At 37.6% G+C, this 17,345-nt stretch overlaps 1 protein-coding gene across 1 annotated transcript in view; it reads right to left on the bottom strand.

Annotated features, from left to right (window-relative positions):
* The window catches only part of LOC306953191 (rho GTPase-activating protein 8-like), a gene marked incomplete at both ends in the record, with an annotated part of 55,625 nt that extends 45,249 nt beyond the window's left edge, over nucleotides 1-10,376 (bottom strand). The window contains 2 exons of the mRNA XM_079544056.1: nucleotides 6,986-7,123; nucleotides 10,340-10,376. Of these exons, the coding sequence (XP_079400182.1) occupies nucleotides 6,986-7,123; nucleotides 10,340-10,376 (175 nt within the window). The remainder of the gene's footprint in view (nucleotides 1-6,985; nucleotides 7,124-10,339) is intronic.
* Between the last annotated feature and the right edge of the window lie 6,969 nt (nucleotides 10,377-17,345).

Genomic DNA, 17,345 nt, shown 5'->3' on the forward strand with positions numbered 1-17,345 from the left:
CAATTCCATAGAGCTATACGGGCAACAGCCACAATCAGAAATGGTTAATGAGAACCTCAGCTTGACTAAAGGCTAAATAAAGCAGTGCCAGCTTCCCATTAATGATGACAGCTGATAAAAGGAAAGAGGGTGTTCTTTTTACATAGCCATCGATAATTCTTTGAAAAACATAAAAGTTTTTAAATGGCACATGAAGTGCTGATCTTTCAAGTAGGTCTGCCTAGCCCTCTACCAGAAGGGCTGTGACTGAGCACCCTGAAAAATTCCCATTGCTCTAGATCATTTGCTTCACACTTTGAAACACATTGAAGTCCAAAATTTTGAGGAAATAAGTTATGCCCAAACATGTGAAAGTGTAGTTCGAAGGGTGGGAGTAACAATTATCTACACTTAACAAAGAGCATTACTTGAAGCATGTTGATTTTAAACCAGCATAGAGCAAGTATATAACCCACAAAACCTGTATTACCTTTGGAATTAAATAATCCAGAACTGAAGGATGTCTCTCTTTACAGAAGACAATGCAAAAAAACCCAAAACAAAGCAAAATACCAAAAAACACAATTTCAGTTTTGTTCCTTGGTGATTTACTTTCAGGTAAAAAATGCAGTTTCATATTAACATATTTTATTCCACATTACTCAACAGCTTCAGATGATCACTTGTTCTATGCTTCCATGTTCCTCTTCTTCTCCTTCTACACTGCTTTTGTGCTCTTGTAGTTCCAAAGGATTCCCAAAGACTGGGTTCCTAAACTGCTTGGGCACCTAAACTCCCCAGCCCACTCTCTCTGTGTTCATGCTCTCATCTTCTTCACACTGGCAAATCCTTTGGCTGAAATCCTTCTCTCACAAAGAAAAAAAAGTCTGAGAGATTTCCTTCACCTACGGGTGGAAGGGCACAGCCTCACTTGGTACTCAGTAGCCACATTCATAGGTAAAGTATGTAAATAGAAAGATGATGACAGCCTCAGCATTATCAGCTGTGCTCACTGCTGAGTCACTTCTGTAAACTCATTTCCGTCAAGCCAACCTCCTTCTCTACACCTCATGAGTAAAGAGGGGTGTGTGGAGTGGTGTCCAGAACAGGATTTATGCCCATTAAAATACGAAATGATGGAATATTATTTGTGTGTATTTCTCTGAAGCAGACATGATTCATACATCACTTCTGATATCAAACTTTGCAGTACCAAGGAAAAAAAAGAAGTTATGGTAAGAAACAAAGAAGAGCAAGTGGGAAAATGGATTCTTCTGCTTTTTAATTAAGAATTTGGATGACACAGCACTTACTGCATCTTACAAATGAAAAGTTTTTTTCTAATGATACAGCTTATTCCAATTTACAAATGAGAGATTTTGAATGCTATAATTTTTGTAAGACTTTTCAAAGCCTTTCTTCTAATGATGCTAAACGTTACTATTTTATAAAAGTTAAATATATTATTTCACTGAAGCTTGTCGTTATCACATGAAAGCACAGAATGATCCTATAGTGAACGGAACTTCTTCCTTTGTTTCATTGAGAGATGGGAGTAGGAGCTGGGTCAAAATCCAAGGGACTTGCCACTACAGTGAAAAGACTCACTCCCATATGCTTCTTTCTTAGAATTTAAGTTACTGAAAATAAGATTAAACTTCATTCGCACTGTGTTAAACTTGTCTCAGCAAGTTTGAAGGTCCCTCCTGTTCTCCGTGACTTGGAGAAATCAGGGGTTACAAAAAAGCAATTACTAACATTCTGTGTTTTGCACTGGATGAGTAAATATGCCCACAACTAATGCTAAGTAGGTCTCTGCCCATCCATAATGGCAAACTTCTTAGTCACAAAGAAGCACACAGCCCTGATAACACAGCTGAGTCTCAACACCAGCAGTAGAAGCTAATATCTTTGCATGTAGATATGAGTCTTCTTTTCTAGCACTGATTACCTTGGCCAATCATATGAAAATACATTACATTACAGTGGATATTTTAAGACTTGAACTTTAAAGTGGCCAATATTTGTGATAATGAGTTGGCTGTTCTTCCACTATAATAGACATTAGATTCCCCAAGTAGGTAACAGGAGTGACACCAACTCTATGTGCCAAGTCAGCCTGTTTTGATTTCACACCATTTACTTTTTCGTTCATTACTCAGTTCCCTTCCTGTTCACGCAGTAATTTAAATACCAACTTTCTGTGAGAGGACTGCACCTGTGCTGCACCTGGTTCTGGAAAGTGCAAAAATTGTAATTAAAATCAAGTATATGTTCACACGATTTCTTAAAAAGAAGGAATTATAAGAAGTGAGTATTTCAGCAATTTCCTACATCAAGACGTTTGTACCTTCCCCTCAGATTACTCAGATTCCTTCATGGACTCTCTCTCTTCTCAGTTTTGGCTAAGAGAAATGCTTTGCCACAACACATTTTCTTCAGACCAGCTGAAAGTGAAGAGACAGCTTGCTTTGGTGTAATAAAACGTTTACATTTCTCTATGTTCTTCATTAAGTATACAACATTTGTTGAAATATGGCTAAGTTAAAGCCATTCCTGAAGTCAACCACTAAGTTCAGGTATGCCTGGCTCAATCTCTATTTTCTCAGACTCAACATGAAACCTCCTTCATATTCTTCGATGAAATTAATTACGTTCTTCCTTTGAAAGTAACACTACTGCTTGCAGCCTGACATTCAAAAGCAAGAAATGCCATTAGGATCAATTCATTTCATTTTACATTCTGAAGAAAACAGTTGGAGAAAGAAACAACAGGAAAACTGTCTCCATGTGAAAAATTCAAATTCAATTCCTACCTGAAGGATTTGAACCCATGTTTCTAAAATGACAAGTCAAATGGTTAGGAAAGCTTCCTAAAGTGCAAAGCCAACATTAACGTCTGCTCTTGAGCTGCAAATAACTTACAGAGCCCTCAGTTTCCTTCTTGAAAACTGCCTACAGTCCTTCTTGAAAACTTGTAAGTCTTAGGTCTCTCCAGTCAGTTTCCTGTTTCCCACAAGAAGATACAATTTATGAAATAACACCAAAGCTCCTGATTTCAGGAATATCTTTTGGAAATAAGACTTACTTTGTCCATTTTATTTTCTTTCAAGAATAAAAGCTTTAAACCTTTATCTTTATTTTGGCATTATAATTTACACAGACCCCCAGTGGGTCTGCTCCTGGAGTACTGCAGGAAGTAGCAAAGCTGTCACTGAGATGGACTGAAAGATTTGTGACTTTCAGGAGAAACAGTAGTGAATTACATAATGAGAGTAAGACACAAAAACTACATCATCACTGTTTCTTCCACAGTCAGATTGACATAACATTATTTTAATCATTTTCTAATGCACTCGTCAGAAATCATAAATGAATATGAATGGGAGCTTGAAGAGCATGGACAGAACTTCTCAAATAACCAATCTTTCAAATCCTTGAATATATCTGAAATCTTTAAATATAACTGGGAAAAAAAAAAAGAAAAGCTAAGAAAAATGTAGAGCTAATAAGATGCTTTGCTTCTGTTAGGGAAAGTTTAATCAAACTCATAGGGATATAACTGACAGTTAATAAAAGCACAAGAGTCAGAGACAGACTCCTAAATCAACATATATTCAAAATAGGTACTACAAAAAGCTATCAATAATCAAATTATAGAAACAACTTAGAAAGATCATATTTGCTTGTATGTCCCTTATTTTTGTTAAAAATAATCACAACCAGTTTACTTTCTCTTTAGGCAACAGAAAAACAGGCTGAAATTTCTCCTTCAAAATGGAAATAATAAGAACAAGCATTGCAGCCTTGTTTCCATTTACATGTGTTAACCAGTAGCCAGCTGTACATTGCCATTAGTGAGATAAACTAGTATGTGATTAATAAAAAATAATTGAAGTTTACACCTTTTCCAAATGCTTCTTATTTTTATTTAATTGATTGCATTTCACACTGTATAAGTACAATGCAGAAATCTTCTTTGCATATAGTCAAAGCTATTGTTATGGAAAGCATGTAGAAGTCAATTTATGAGAAGTGAAGAGGAATCATAGATTTTTTTTTCTTTTAAATAAGTGTTGGAAATTAGATCATAGTAAGAGATGGGTAAATCACTGCAAATATTTTCACCTAAATTCTTTTTTCTTCTTCACTTCAAATAATAATCTCATTGTCTTTCAATCACAGAATCAAACCTGAAGGAGCAGCTTTCAGAATTCCTCTAAACCAAGCATTCAAAGTGCTGAAATTACACTTTGTCTTATTCACAGAGATTATTGAAAGCATTATAAACTAGGTACAAATCATTGTAAAGTGACTCATGTCAAAAGCATTGTTTGACCTTTTCTACGATGGGAAGGAGATCTGAAGACCTCACCTTTTTCTCTCTTGAATGCAAATCCAGAAAGCATCCAAACCTGATTCCACTCGTTAACTGTGGGGGCAAGGAGGTCTCCTTTTGTGGAGGTGAAGTGTATCTTTGGATAGTATTTTACCTTCCCCATGTTATGCATTCATACGTTCCCATCTTGCACTCTACCATCAGAATTATTTCAAATGTGCACACACCGCATTCTGAAGAACAGTTCCTGGCATGTGCTTCACATTTTAATCGCCCTGTAGGTTTGCAAAATCCCATCACATGTTTCTGACTGTAAATGGCAGCTGAAGTCACTCTTTTCTACGCTTAGACAAAGGCTGGAGGACCCTTTTTTCCCTACAAAAGACTACAGTAGTAAGGAGAAAATCAACATAGATAAACTAACGCTTCATCCCAGGCTCATCTTGTGAATACTTCAGCAAATTTAGAATACAGCTAATGTTTTGATTGTATTAGAAACAAACACTGGTATGAAGCAAGTTTCAAAAAGAATCAGTGGACACTACCACTACCAGAAGGTCTCTAAAAACCACTGTAGTTTTCATTCCAGACTGCACTGAAGCACATTCCAGTTTTCTAATACAGGAATAAGGAGGGGGAATACACATTAAAGGAAAGCAAATGAGACTGTTTGGGAATGGGCAGGCTGATTATCACTCTGTCCCCACCATGCGTACTCTGTTTCACCAGCAGTAGAAGTCTGGAAAAGATTAAAAATTGCTGTTCCAGTATATTTCACCGTCTAAACAGACAATGAATGAGGTGGTGAATTTTGAGTTCCCCCATTGTTTTAGCTCTTCCGAGACAAATGGTAGTGTAAGTCTAAGACTATCAAAGATACCAGTTTGTATGCCACAGTAATTAGTAAACTTTACTTATTTTCTTTTCAAAATCAGTAGGGTGTGTCTCATTGGTGATTTAGGCTGAGCACAATAAGACTGCCAACTTGTCCTCTTTTCCTCCAGCACACTGGGACAGAAAAGAGCTGTTTCAAAATATAGACCCAGGCTTAGGCTCATCATCTGGCAGCTGCAAAAATCACAGTGATTACTCCAAGCACAATAATCACACAAGGACCCTTTAGAATTAACACTAGCTAAACCAAATGCCAAGTGCTTCTAACTTCCAGGGCAGCTTTGAGTGAATGAACAGCAAGGACATGAAACAAACATTTACTAAATAATCATGCATTTTAACTAAGGTTGAAGAAGTAAATAAATATATGGCAAATCATAATTCAATCTTGTGTATCATAGCACGAGAAAAAAGTCTTGAAGAGACCTCTTTTAAAACATAATCATATAGAAATGCCTAATACAGCAGATGGGAGAGGTTCTTAGATGGACAGTTACAGTAACTGGTGCATCAAGTGTGTCTGTTAACACATCTATTTCACACTCTGTCAGTTTGATTTCAGTGACTTCATTACTAACTTTCATATTAGTATTTCCTTCATTCCCAAATTTGTGCCTCAGTGAGAAACATCCCACTGGATTAGTAGGTAGCAGCTACTGAGTTGCAAAGATGTGAATCTGTTGTTCCCTTGTTTATGGACTTTAATCTTATGTTGCAGAGTTAGTTTTGATGAAGGTAAAATATAATTATTATCCTGTGTATAGCTAGCTTCAAGAAGAGATACTAGTACGAGTAAAACTCTCCTATAATGAGAAGTAATTTACAATGTTTTTCACAAGCCTATTCAATCAAACCTCTTCTGAGGACTGGTTTTTCTGAAGTTTATATTTACCTGAATGGCATACTGTATATGGATCAAATTCAGGAAGGTAAATACATATAACCAGAGTTCACCATTTTCCAGAAAAATCAAAACCTAGGCTAAAAGTGTGCACGATAGAACACAATTTTGGACTTCATTAGGATGCATGATATTAAATATCGTTGTTTACATCTTACTGTATAACTTAATTGTAGTTGAGTATTGTGGTTAACATTACAATAACAAAAGCATTAATGCCAAAAGCAAATCAAGTGGGCAAAACAACATGCAGTATATACTTATACGTATACACCTCATATGTATGCCTTTCATTTCATGTGTCTGCATGTTCTACGTTGCCAAAATGCTGTAAATATAAATAAGTGTAAACACCAAATGAACCAATATGTCAATATATCAAATATGTTATATAACCATAGCTTCTCTCCATATCACAATACAGAGTCAAGTGACAAATGCAGTTAAATTTTTTGTCAGCAGTGTCCTTTTTGCCTTTTATTAGCCTGCATCTCTTCAGTTGCATGCCCTTTCCTGAGCAAACTAGAAAAATGATGTGTGTGGCCTCATAACACTACAGGTTGTTTAAAAAAAAACAAAACAACTTATCACCAAAACAAAGTACAGCTCTGTTACAGCTACAGTTAGGCCTTCAATTACAGTATATTTTTATGATTATGATTATATTATACTTTAAAACAAGATTAAGTTCAAGCATTTCACTCATAAGTCATCTCTAGAAAAGCAAGGGATCACATTTGACTATTCAGCTGTTTTTTGGGATGAAGGCTGAAAACATCAGTACAATCACAATGCATCACCTTGAGGAGTACAGTGAAAAACTGTGTTAAGGGGCTTAGCATGTTGAAGTTATGCTTTTTGTCCAAATATACCTGCTAACTGAATGATGCCATGTCTTGCAACATCATAGTAGGGATGATTGATATCTAGCTGAGGATCCTCAAGTGGTGGAGGCGTAAATGTTTTATCTTGTCCTGACTGTGTATCTTCTGCTTCATCTTTCTGCAGTTCTAAAGAAGCAAAAAAGAATGCTTAAGTGCTAATGAACAAAGAAAAACTTTTGCTTCTGATTAATTACTGAAGACTTAAATTTTAGCTCAGACAAAAACACCAGTTGATATATTTTCAAAACAGTTTCTTCCTCCTTCCCCATTTTTCTGTGTGGGAAAAAACAACCCTTTAATAACTCAAAACAACCTTCACATCTTCCTTAAAAATAGTATCTGCTGTGATAGTCATAAAAATCTTGACAACGGCCGGACAGCTGGCATGCTGTGACCTTGCTATTCACAACTGCTAGTGTTGCCTTGTCATTTCTTACACTCTCACAATCTGCTTCCTTTATCCATCTACATCTCCTCTTTTACTTCAAGGGTGTCCAAATGGGGAAGTCAAAGTTTCAGTATGCTAATGTGCATTGACAGCTGTTCCATAACACTCTCTGAATGCAGACCTGCATGAGGATACCTTGCACAGAGGTACTGAAGTACCAATAAACCTCCATCTTAGTTCCATCAAAATCTATAATTTCCTTGAAGGCAATGTGAATTCAATGTTCAAAACTTGCAGTAGGTGAGGCAGTCAAATCTCCATCCATTACATACACCAGCTAGAGGCCAAAGTAAGATATAAACAGCAGCTCAAAAACCCAATGAAATCCATAGACATCTTTTCACTTCTGAACTAAATTCTCAAGTTAAATCTATTCCACGCTAAAATTAGTAGCTCATTGTTATTCAGTCTTGATTCAGAACTTGGTTTGGTTTGTTTTCCCAAAGCTTTTTCAAATCACTGCTCAGTACAAAAAAGGAAAGAACCAAAGTACCAATCTAACAAACAGATTCTGGAACAATTGCTGCCCTTAGTGCTGCTGAACTACAAAAGAGGTTTTTTTCTAGAAATTGACTGGAATAAAATTATACTGACACACTGTCACACAAATGTCTCGATGGCTTATGAGAGGAAAACATACATGTAAAGAGGAAAACTAATGTTCTGATAGGGTGCAGCACCCCCTGTACATCATCCACCCCTTTTATTATAAAACTTCTAACACTAGGGAATCAAAAAGTTTATCTGTAACACTATTGGTGCCAGTCAAAATTAAGTCCTTCAAGAACTCTTGCATTCTGGTCATCTATATATTTTACATGCCTTGACCAGCACCCAAGATATAGTAGAGCAGAGAGAATATATTAGCTATTGATTTCAACCAGATTTAGTACCAGTAGCTAGGATGAGTTAGAGAAAAAATCTCACTAAATATTTTTGCAATGCTTTTAACTCACAGTTTCCCAGTAGCTTTCCATTCTATAAACAGCTCCATGAAACTTTCATAGCTTCACTTTTATTTCTATTTATACAAATAAATTTGTATATTATATATATATTTATATAATATATATAAATAGATATATTTATATGATTTGTACCAAGAATAACTTTCAAAATGAAGAAAAATGCCACTGATGGCTGGGCTTCTCAAGGAAAAGAATAGTCTGCAAAGTGCATTTTTTCTTAAATTTCTTTATGCTTCAATTCACATTCAGGCTCCTCAGAAAACAAACCAGAAGTCCTATTAATCACTGGTAAAATAATCTGCATTTAATTAATACACCATCAGCCCTCCTCATATACATAAAAGTTAATCTTTAATTAATTAATAAATTTATTTATTTATTTATTAATCTATTATCACCAAAATGTGGGTTTTTCTACCTTTTAGAAGCATATCATATATAAAGAGCTACACTAACCTTAACTGGAGATGTATTCTTTCACCTTAGAGAAGGATTTTTATTTCCTCAAGAGCCAGGAACAATAATACAAATATAACTCCATACCCAAATTTCACTTTTTTTTTAAAATTATTTTTATATATTTAAAGTCATGCTACAGATCCGAAAAAGAGAAGTGCTGTTTTGTTTAGTAAATTTTCATGTCTGAGCATTTATCCACATAAAGTAACAAATAGCAAAAACAGAGAGAGAAGAAAATAGAAAATGTGACTACCTGGGGTTAAAAAGCAAGAAACAAGAACTATTCACTAGAATACATTGAAACTTCACAAGTTTTAATAAAACTGAAATGTACATTTTTATTAAACAGCGGAAACAACAGATATGCTACCTACAGTTTTTTGTGCAGAGAGGTTGGGGGCAATCCCTTCTGTAAAAATTCATTTTCTACTATGCATAGTAATAGACGTGCTTCCGAAAAGCTACCTGGCTTTGACATGCAGCTAAGAGCTAGGGAAGCAAACACATACGCCCATTTCTACTGCAGTTATTCACAGGGACCACAGTAGACCCAGCAGCAGTCACAAACTACTGAAAAGCTAGTTAACACTAACCTAGTAAAATAATTCTTTATTCTTTTTCTTTTCCTCCTTTCCACATGTGTGAACAAGAGGACAGGAGCTCAAGAGACATTTCCTAATATACACAAATAAAAAAGAAGTGTCAGTGCTCCAGACTGAGGGAGATCTGAGCTCTATTTTTCTCACTCAGTGCTAGGAGTTTATTGCCCTGCTTCATGAGCCGTAGCAAAGGATCATCTGTTACCATGCACATTGCTGCTGCTGTTCAGCCCTGGCTGGAAGAGACGACAAAGGACCTGACCGAGAGCTTGCCAAAACTGACTGGAAAATTGCTTGTTGATGAAAGCTGTGGTGGAGATATCAGGGCTAAGTAGAGGATCAGGAGACAGAGGTGGAGGTTAAAAAAAAATTGAAAAAAAAAGGAAAAAAAAATCTTGCTTTGGGATTTAGCCTGGAATCCTCCAACACTCAGGGAAAAAAAAGCCCCACATAACACTGATCTTTCAAAATGATGAGCCTTCTAATGCCACGGCCATATTGCTCATTGCAACTAACATCTTTGGAAATAACATGCAATACAGCAATCTCTATACTCATTCAATACTTGTCTTTTTGGAGTAATGACTCCCATTTGTGCCACAGTATGTGAAGATGGTGATATTCCAATAGCTTAGAATTGCACTGGGAACATCTACCAATAATTCATAAAAGCTGCATGTATTAAACTAACCTTCAACTCTAATGGCTTTAATAGGGTACACATGACTACATTGGCTGTAACTCATACTGGATTGCTTCAAGAAGCATTACAAAACGCTGGTGAAGCTTCTCCCTTACTCAAGATGCTCTATTAAATCACCTGTGACTCTACACAGAAGCTATTTAAAGTATAATAAAAAATATTTACCTATTTCGGCTAACTTCTCATAGTCAATCTCAGACATGATTCCCCTTAGGAAGAAGCCTGTGCAGATCTTGATAGCTGATTCTTGTGGGATGAAACCGTCCTCAGGTCAAGCCTACAAAAATAAAGAAAAGAAGCCGTCACCACAGTGTGGCGCATTTTACACACTCCACGGATATAAAAAGAAAAGAAAAAAATAAAAATGACGCAAATCCTGCTGCCCAGTTGTTGTTGAGGAATAAAGTTGATTGCGTCTGTGCACCTTTTTTTTTTTTATAACACAGAGCATTAGGAAAGTATTTTAAAACAGCAGTTCAAACCACAAAGCTACATATAATAAGATTTTCAGCCAACTGGGGAGTGGGGGGTCATTCTACAAAATACATTAACACATTTTCATGACTAACAACAGAATTTAGGGTTTCCTCACTTCTAGGAACAACATGAATCCTTCCATCTTCTTAATTTTATTTCACTGATGAAAAAGATGTATACTCCATTCTCTCACACCCAGTCACTTCTATTGCAGTCATATGGTTTATTACAGGATTGCGCTGTTTACCTCACATTGCACACGCAACAGCTTCATGAAAATTGCAAGTGAGCATTAACATACATAAAACTGAAAGAAAAAAAAAATAAAGCCAGCACTTCCTGTACCTAATCACTGCTCTTCATCAAATACTTAAGAGGAGCATTTTGTAAACAGAATACTAAGTAACCCAAAGAGTGCATCAGGATCTAAGAGTACAATTTAGAAGATCTGTTTTCCCAAGCAGCTGCTCAAAGCAGACTCAGATATGAGGTATGAGAGAAATGGAGCTTTTCAAACTCATCAAATTTAATTTCAAAAACCTGTTTAATATTAGTTTGATTCCATCCAAGCACTTAAAAGGAACATAGGTGAATTTATGGCTTGGTTGTTGAGAAAATGCATGCACAAATACATTCTTCTCTGCCAAGTGGTTATGTATTGCACCACTGCTTCAATGAACTGAAACTGGGAAATCACCCTAGGCCAAAAACAGAAAAAAAATATAAGGTCAGTCTGCCTGCCTGTGCACTCAGTCCTCAGCTTAAGGATGTTTGTTCCAGAGCCACCAGTCTGAAAGCTAGATGCCAACCATTTTCTTCTAACCAGTGAAAGGATATAAAAGTAGTTTTCAAGAAATAAAACAGATGATCACATCAACAAAGCAAGCAATCATCTGCTTAACTATAGGGCTGTTTTTATCTATTTTGCTGAGGAGGGATCAGTCTTTAAAGTGACAACAGTACATAAACTGGATAGAATCTGGCTTTCACTACATACTGCAAAGTCTATCCTTTGATTTTAGGTTTGTAAAGAGGAAAAGGATTTGCATCCTGTATATGACTGCAACTTGCAATTACTACAGTAAAACAAATACCTGTTAGCAATCACAACCTTTATGAGAGCTTATGATATTTAGAGAAGCTTTTCTATAAATTTTCAACGCATTCCACAGATCTAATGTAATTACACTAATGCAATAGTAATAGGCAACCATGCATTTCCCTAACTTTTTTCACTGTAGATAAAATATGAATACGGTTCTACCACTTCAAAATTTTAAAATACCAGGCAACTATTTTATAATACAGTTATTATTATTTCTTGTTGAAAATAATTATCCTCATTTACAGGAAATGCTCAAATTAAGAGCACATACACAAGAAAACTCCCCATTAAGTTCAAGGGAATTTTTCGCATTTTCTCACTGAAAAAAGAATTTTCTTGAAAAAATGCAAGCAATTCTGGGCCAGATATCTTTTATTTCATGTTAATTTTACCACATGACGTTCAAAATGACAATTCTGTTGTTAATTCTAAATTGTGTTGCAACTAAATACTTCGCGATTAATGTTCCAGTGATTAATTTGTTTACTGCTTCTTGGAGTTGTATTTGGACACTTCTAAAACTAACAATTAGTAACTAGTGTGATACAGTGTGGGTTTTTTTTAGCAAATAATTTGTGACAGGTATTTCAGATAACTTAGTCATCAATGCAGTTTGCTTGTGAGTAACTGGTGTGCCATGAGGGCTGCTCCAAAAGTAATGCCTCCCATTTTATTATGTTGGCCCATGACACCAAAAGCAGATGTTGGTGGTATGGCAGTAGAAGTTGAACCTTCCCAACAAAATTCTACTACATTTTGTTGCCGTGTGACAGATGGCAGCAGAGGAGCAGTCTGACAATGTGGTGTCTGACAAGGAAGTGCATATGAAACAAAGGTGTGGCATTTAATTTTTCTATGTGGAAAAAAATGCACCTATTGACACTCATCAACACTTGCTGAACGTTTATAGAGACCAAACAGTGCATGTGAGCTGAAGCAGTGAGTGGTGCATTGCAGCGGTGATGACAGTGACACTGGATCATCTGCTGGTGCAGACTTTTACAAGCACAGCAGGCAGGCTCTTCTCCACTGCAGGCAAAAATGCATAGCTAATGGTGGTGACTATGTTGAAAAACAGTGTTTTGAAGCTGAGAATGTGCTCTATCAAACAGCATTGTCATGGTTTTTGTATCTGTTGTATTTTCCATAGAAATAAGTAGGAGGCACTACTTCCAGAGTGATCTGTGTATCTGATCATGTTTACCTGTGCTGGCAATGGTGCACAAGCATATTATCTGACTAAACCAAAATTTGTTTTTGCAGCAAAATACAGTTGCAAAATATGGTCATGAAAGTTGAACTTTTCCTTGCCAACTTTTTTTCCCTATGTTTCAAAGGGATGCATAGTATCAACACAGAGAAGTTTTCAGGAAGCTCCGAATCAAAACTACATTCCACTTGCTATTCCACTCATCTTTATCCTCGAACCCCAGCCAGCCTTCTAGCACTCCACTAAAGCTGGACCTTGACTACAAGAAGATCTTTGTAACAACACAAAGGTTGTTATGTTTTTCCATTCCTTCTTCACAGACTACCACTCACACCCAGACAAACTTTCAAAACAAAGAACTGTGAATACATTTTAACCTTTGCAGTCCCTTAATCTCAACCAGATACATCCCAAAGCCCTTATAACACAATGGATCTCTGCAATCTCTGCACTATTTCGGTAGTATCTATGCCAGGCCTTTTCATTCTGTTTAATATTGTCCATAAATCATAAATAAAGCAGTAAATGATAAAAACTAGGCTGTAAGATTGGCACGAGGATGCTTTCAGATGCCATAAGTACCAAAACTCTCAATGAAGGAAAAAAAAAAAAAAGAAAAAAAAATAAATATATATATAATGTTTCTGCTGTTTCTGCTGTGTAGCATGGAATAAAACTTATTTTTTTCCTTCATAATAATTACTAATGCTTCAGCTAAGAGTAGAGGCTTTGTCTCCCAGAACCTTCAGAATAACTTCTGGCTTTTGAGCAGCAAAGTTACTGTACAAGTGAGAGCAACTATGATAGCATTAAGCATTTGCAAACATTTAATGCATAAAGTTACTGCGAAGCCAGAGGTAATGTAGACAGAATCAAAGGAGGGAAAAGGAGGAGAAACCATCTGCTTGGTTTTCAGCTTACTGCTCCCTTGGGGCAGCAATTAGAAAGTTTTCAGTTACAAGACAAATTTACTGTAGCACCCTCGGAAATTGATTTCCCGTTGACCACAGCATTCTCTGTTCTGGGGAGATAACATAATCTCCTTAACAGTGCTTCTCACAACGTCTCCCCGTTCCTAGCAAGCTGTCAGATTTAGTGCCTTCCCTCATCTCACCCCACCAGAAAGGCAATAAAAAAGCCCCCAAAAGAACCAAACTACAAGTCGTTTATTAATAATAGAAATTTGGAAGTATTTTACAAAATACTGGATCCTACATCGCTCCACAGGCAAGTTTTTTACTTACTGACAACCCTAAAAGAACATTACTCTATCCAAAATGAAGGCAGCCACAAGGAGAACTGCTTGGCAATGAACTTGCTTCTACAGAGAGCCCAAACAAAGGTGAGGAATCCCTCACAACACTTGTCAGTGCAGAGATGCCTTTCATGCTTATACTTTTTGTTCATTCAGCTCTCAGAAATGTTCTTCAAATTTAAATACTGGAATTTTTCTTCATATTTTTCCTGATTTTCTTCCCTTCCATGGACATTCTTTATTTTAAAAGGTGTGACAGCACACCATGTAACATCAGGATGCAATTTACATTTTGATGAGACAAGGCATCTGCATATGCTAGTATTTGCTGAGGGATAGAGCCTACAAAATGAAGTGGTGTCAGAAGGTTATTTTATTATTTATATTGCTGCAGCTACTTCGCTATGGAATTTATAAACAGAAAACCACAGGAATTGAGTGCATAACGTACTTGTGGAAAGCGTATTCAAAACATTTTGCTTTCCTTCTTATATGTTATCTGAACTACATAATATTTTCCCTCAGTGTGCTCCTTGCACAGTGTCTACCAAACTCAAAGTCTTTATTTTTAATTAGCAATTAGTTTAATGTATTTTGCATTTTAATTTCATATTCTTTATCTACCTATCATTTTTCACTGGCAATACATTGGAGAAAGTTAGCTAGGAAGCAAACATCAGGAGAACTAACAGCTAGAGCACAAGATGGTATATTTTTGCACAACTTTCATTTTAATCACAGAATGACTGAAGTTGGAAGCAACATGTGGAGGCCGTCTAGTCCAATCTCTGCTCAAGCAGGGTCACCCCGAGCTACTGCCCAGGCCCATGTCCAGGCAGATATTGAAGACACTGCAAAAGGAGACCCCACAACTTCTCTGAGCAACCTGTACCTGCTCCCCATCTCCTCTGCAGCACAGAAATGCTTCCTGCTATACATATGTGTCACGGAGTTGATCAGATCAATCTATGTCCGTGACAGGGGCGACAGGCCTCTGCCCTCCCCCCCCACCCCAGTCCCACAAAAAATGGGAAGGAAGGAAGGGAGGAAAAGAGCAGCGGCAACAATCTATGGAGGAAAACTTATTTTACTATAATATCGGAATACAAGATAACACAATATATACAATTTAATTGAAATTGAGATTAATAAATCAGACAAGATGAGAGAGAGAGTTCCCGGGACCGATTCAAACCTGAAAAGCTTGGAACGGCTAGGAAAGCACCCTCCAGCACCCACTGCAAGGCAGCAAGAGAGCGCCCCCCCCACCCGGAAGGGCCAGATCCCGTGACTGCTGTAATGTACAGGGATAGGTACCTGGGATTGGGGCAGTGACACTTTAATGCCCTGTACACTACATGATGTTTTGATGTGGAATACTGAAACCCAAAAATAAAAAAATAATAAAAAAAAAAACAGAAAAACATAGAACCATGACATTCTACCCCTTATTCTACATCATTACATCATGCTTAAAATATATACACATATATACACAAACAAACAAAAAATGATTAAAATGCATTACTCACACATGGCTATATATATATATATGTATGTATGTATATACATAGAATTAGTAACTGCACTCCCCCAGCATCAAGTTTCCTTGTGGTACACATTGAACATCCCCATTCTTCTGCATTACCCACCAAGTGGATCCTGGTCCCTGGGCAAAAACTGTACCACGGAGAGGTTTGCCCTTTCCAGAAGCTGGAAGAACCCAAACTGCCTTTCCTAACATGTTCTTTACATGTACGACAGGGACTTTATCTCCTTCTACGGTATGTAGGGAACTGGATTGGTTAGGACCATCACGATTGATAGATCCTCTGGTATTGACTAACCAGGTAGCTTCTGCCAAATGCTTCTCCCAGTGCTTAAATGTTCCGCCACCCAGTGCTTTTAGCATCGTTTTTAACAACCCATTGTATCGTTCAATTTTACCAGAGGCTGGTGCATGATAGGGAATATGGTAAATCCACTCAATGCCGTGATCTTTGGCCCAAGTATTTACAAGAGAATTTTTGAAATGAGTCCCATTATCTGACTCAATCCTTTCTGGGGTGCCATGTCGCCACAGGACTTGTTTCTCGAGACCCAGTATGGTGTTTCGGGCGGTAGCATGGGGTACTGCATATGTTTCGAGCCACCCAGTGGTTGCCTCCACCATGGTAAGCACATAATGCTTACCATTGCGAGATCGTGGCAAGGTGATATAATCAACCTGCCATGCCTCCCCATATTTGTACTTTTGCCATCGCCCTTCCTCCCAGAGAGGTTTCATCCTCTTGGCTTGTTTGATGATGGCACATGTTTCACAGTTATGAATAACCTGTGCAATGGCATCCATAGTTAAGTCCACCCCTCGGTCTCTAGCCCATTTGTATGTTGCATCTCTCCCTTGATGACCTGAGGTCTCATGGGCCCATCGAGCTAGAAATAATTCACCCTTGTTCTGCCAGTCCAGGTCTATTTGAGCCACCTCAATTTTGGCAGCTCGGTCTACCTGATGGTTGTTTTGCTGTTCTTCAGTAGCCCGACTCTTGGGCACATGAGCATCTACATGGCGCACTTTTACAACCATATTCTTTGTTCGGGCAGCAATGTCTTTCCACAGTTCAGCAGCCCAAATAGGTTTACCCCTTCTTTGCCAGTTATTTTGCTCCCACTGCTGTAACCACCCCCATAAGGCATTTGCCACCATCCATGAGTCAGTGTAAAGATAGAGCATTGGCCACCTCTCCCGTTCAGCGACATCTAAGGCCAGTTGGACAGCCTTTACCTCTGCAAATTGGCTTGATTCGCCTTTCCCTTCAGTGGCCTCTGCAACTTGTCGTGTGGGGCTCCACACAGCAGATTTCCATCTGCGATGCTTTCCCACAATACGACACGATCCATCTGTGAACAGGGCATATTTCTTTTCATTCTCTGATAGTTCATTGTATGGTGGGGCCTCTTTAGCACGAGCTACCTCTTCTCCTGGTGGTGTTCCAAACTTTTTACCTTCAGGCCAGTCCATGATGACCTCTAGGATTCCTGGACGGCTGAGGTTCCCCATCCGTGCTCGTTGTGTAATCAGTGCAATCCACTTACTCCAAGTGGCATCAGTAGCATGATGGGT

The sequence above is a fragment of the Tetrao urogallus genome (genome assembly GCF_951394365.1).
Source record: "Tetrao urogallus genome assembly, chromosome: 1".
NCBI lineage: Eukaryota > Metazoa > Chordata > Aves > Galliformes > Phasianidae > Tetrao > Tetrao urogallus.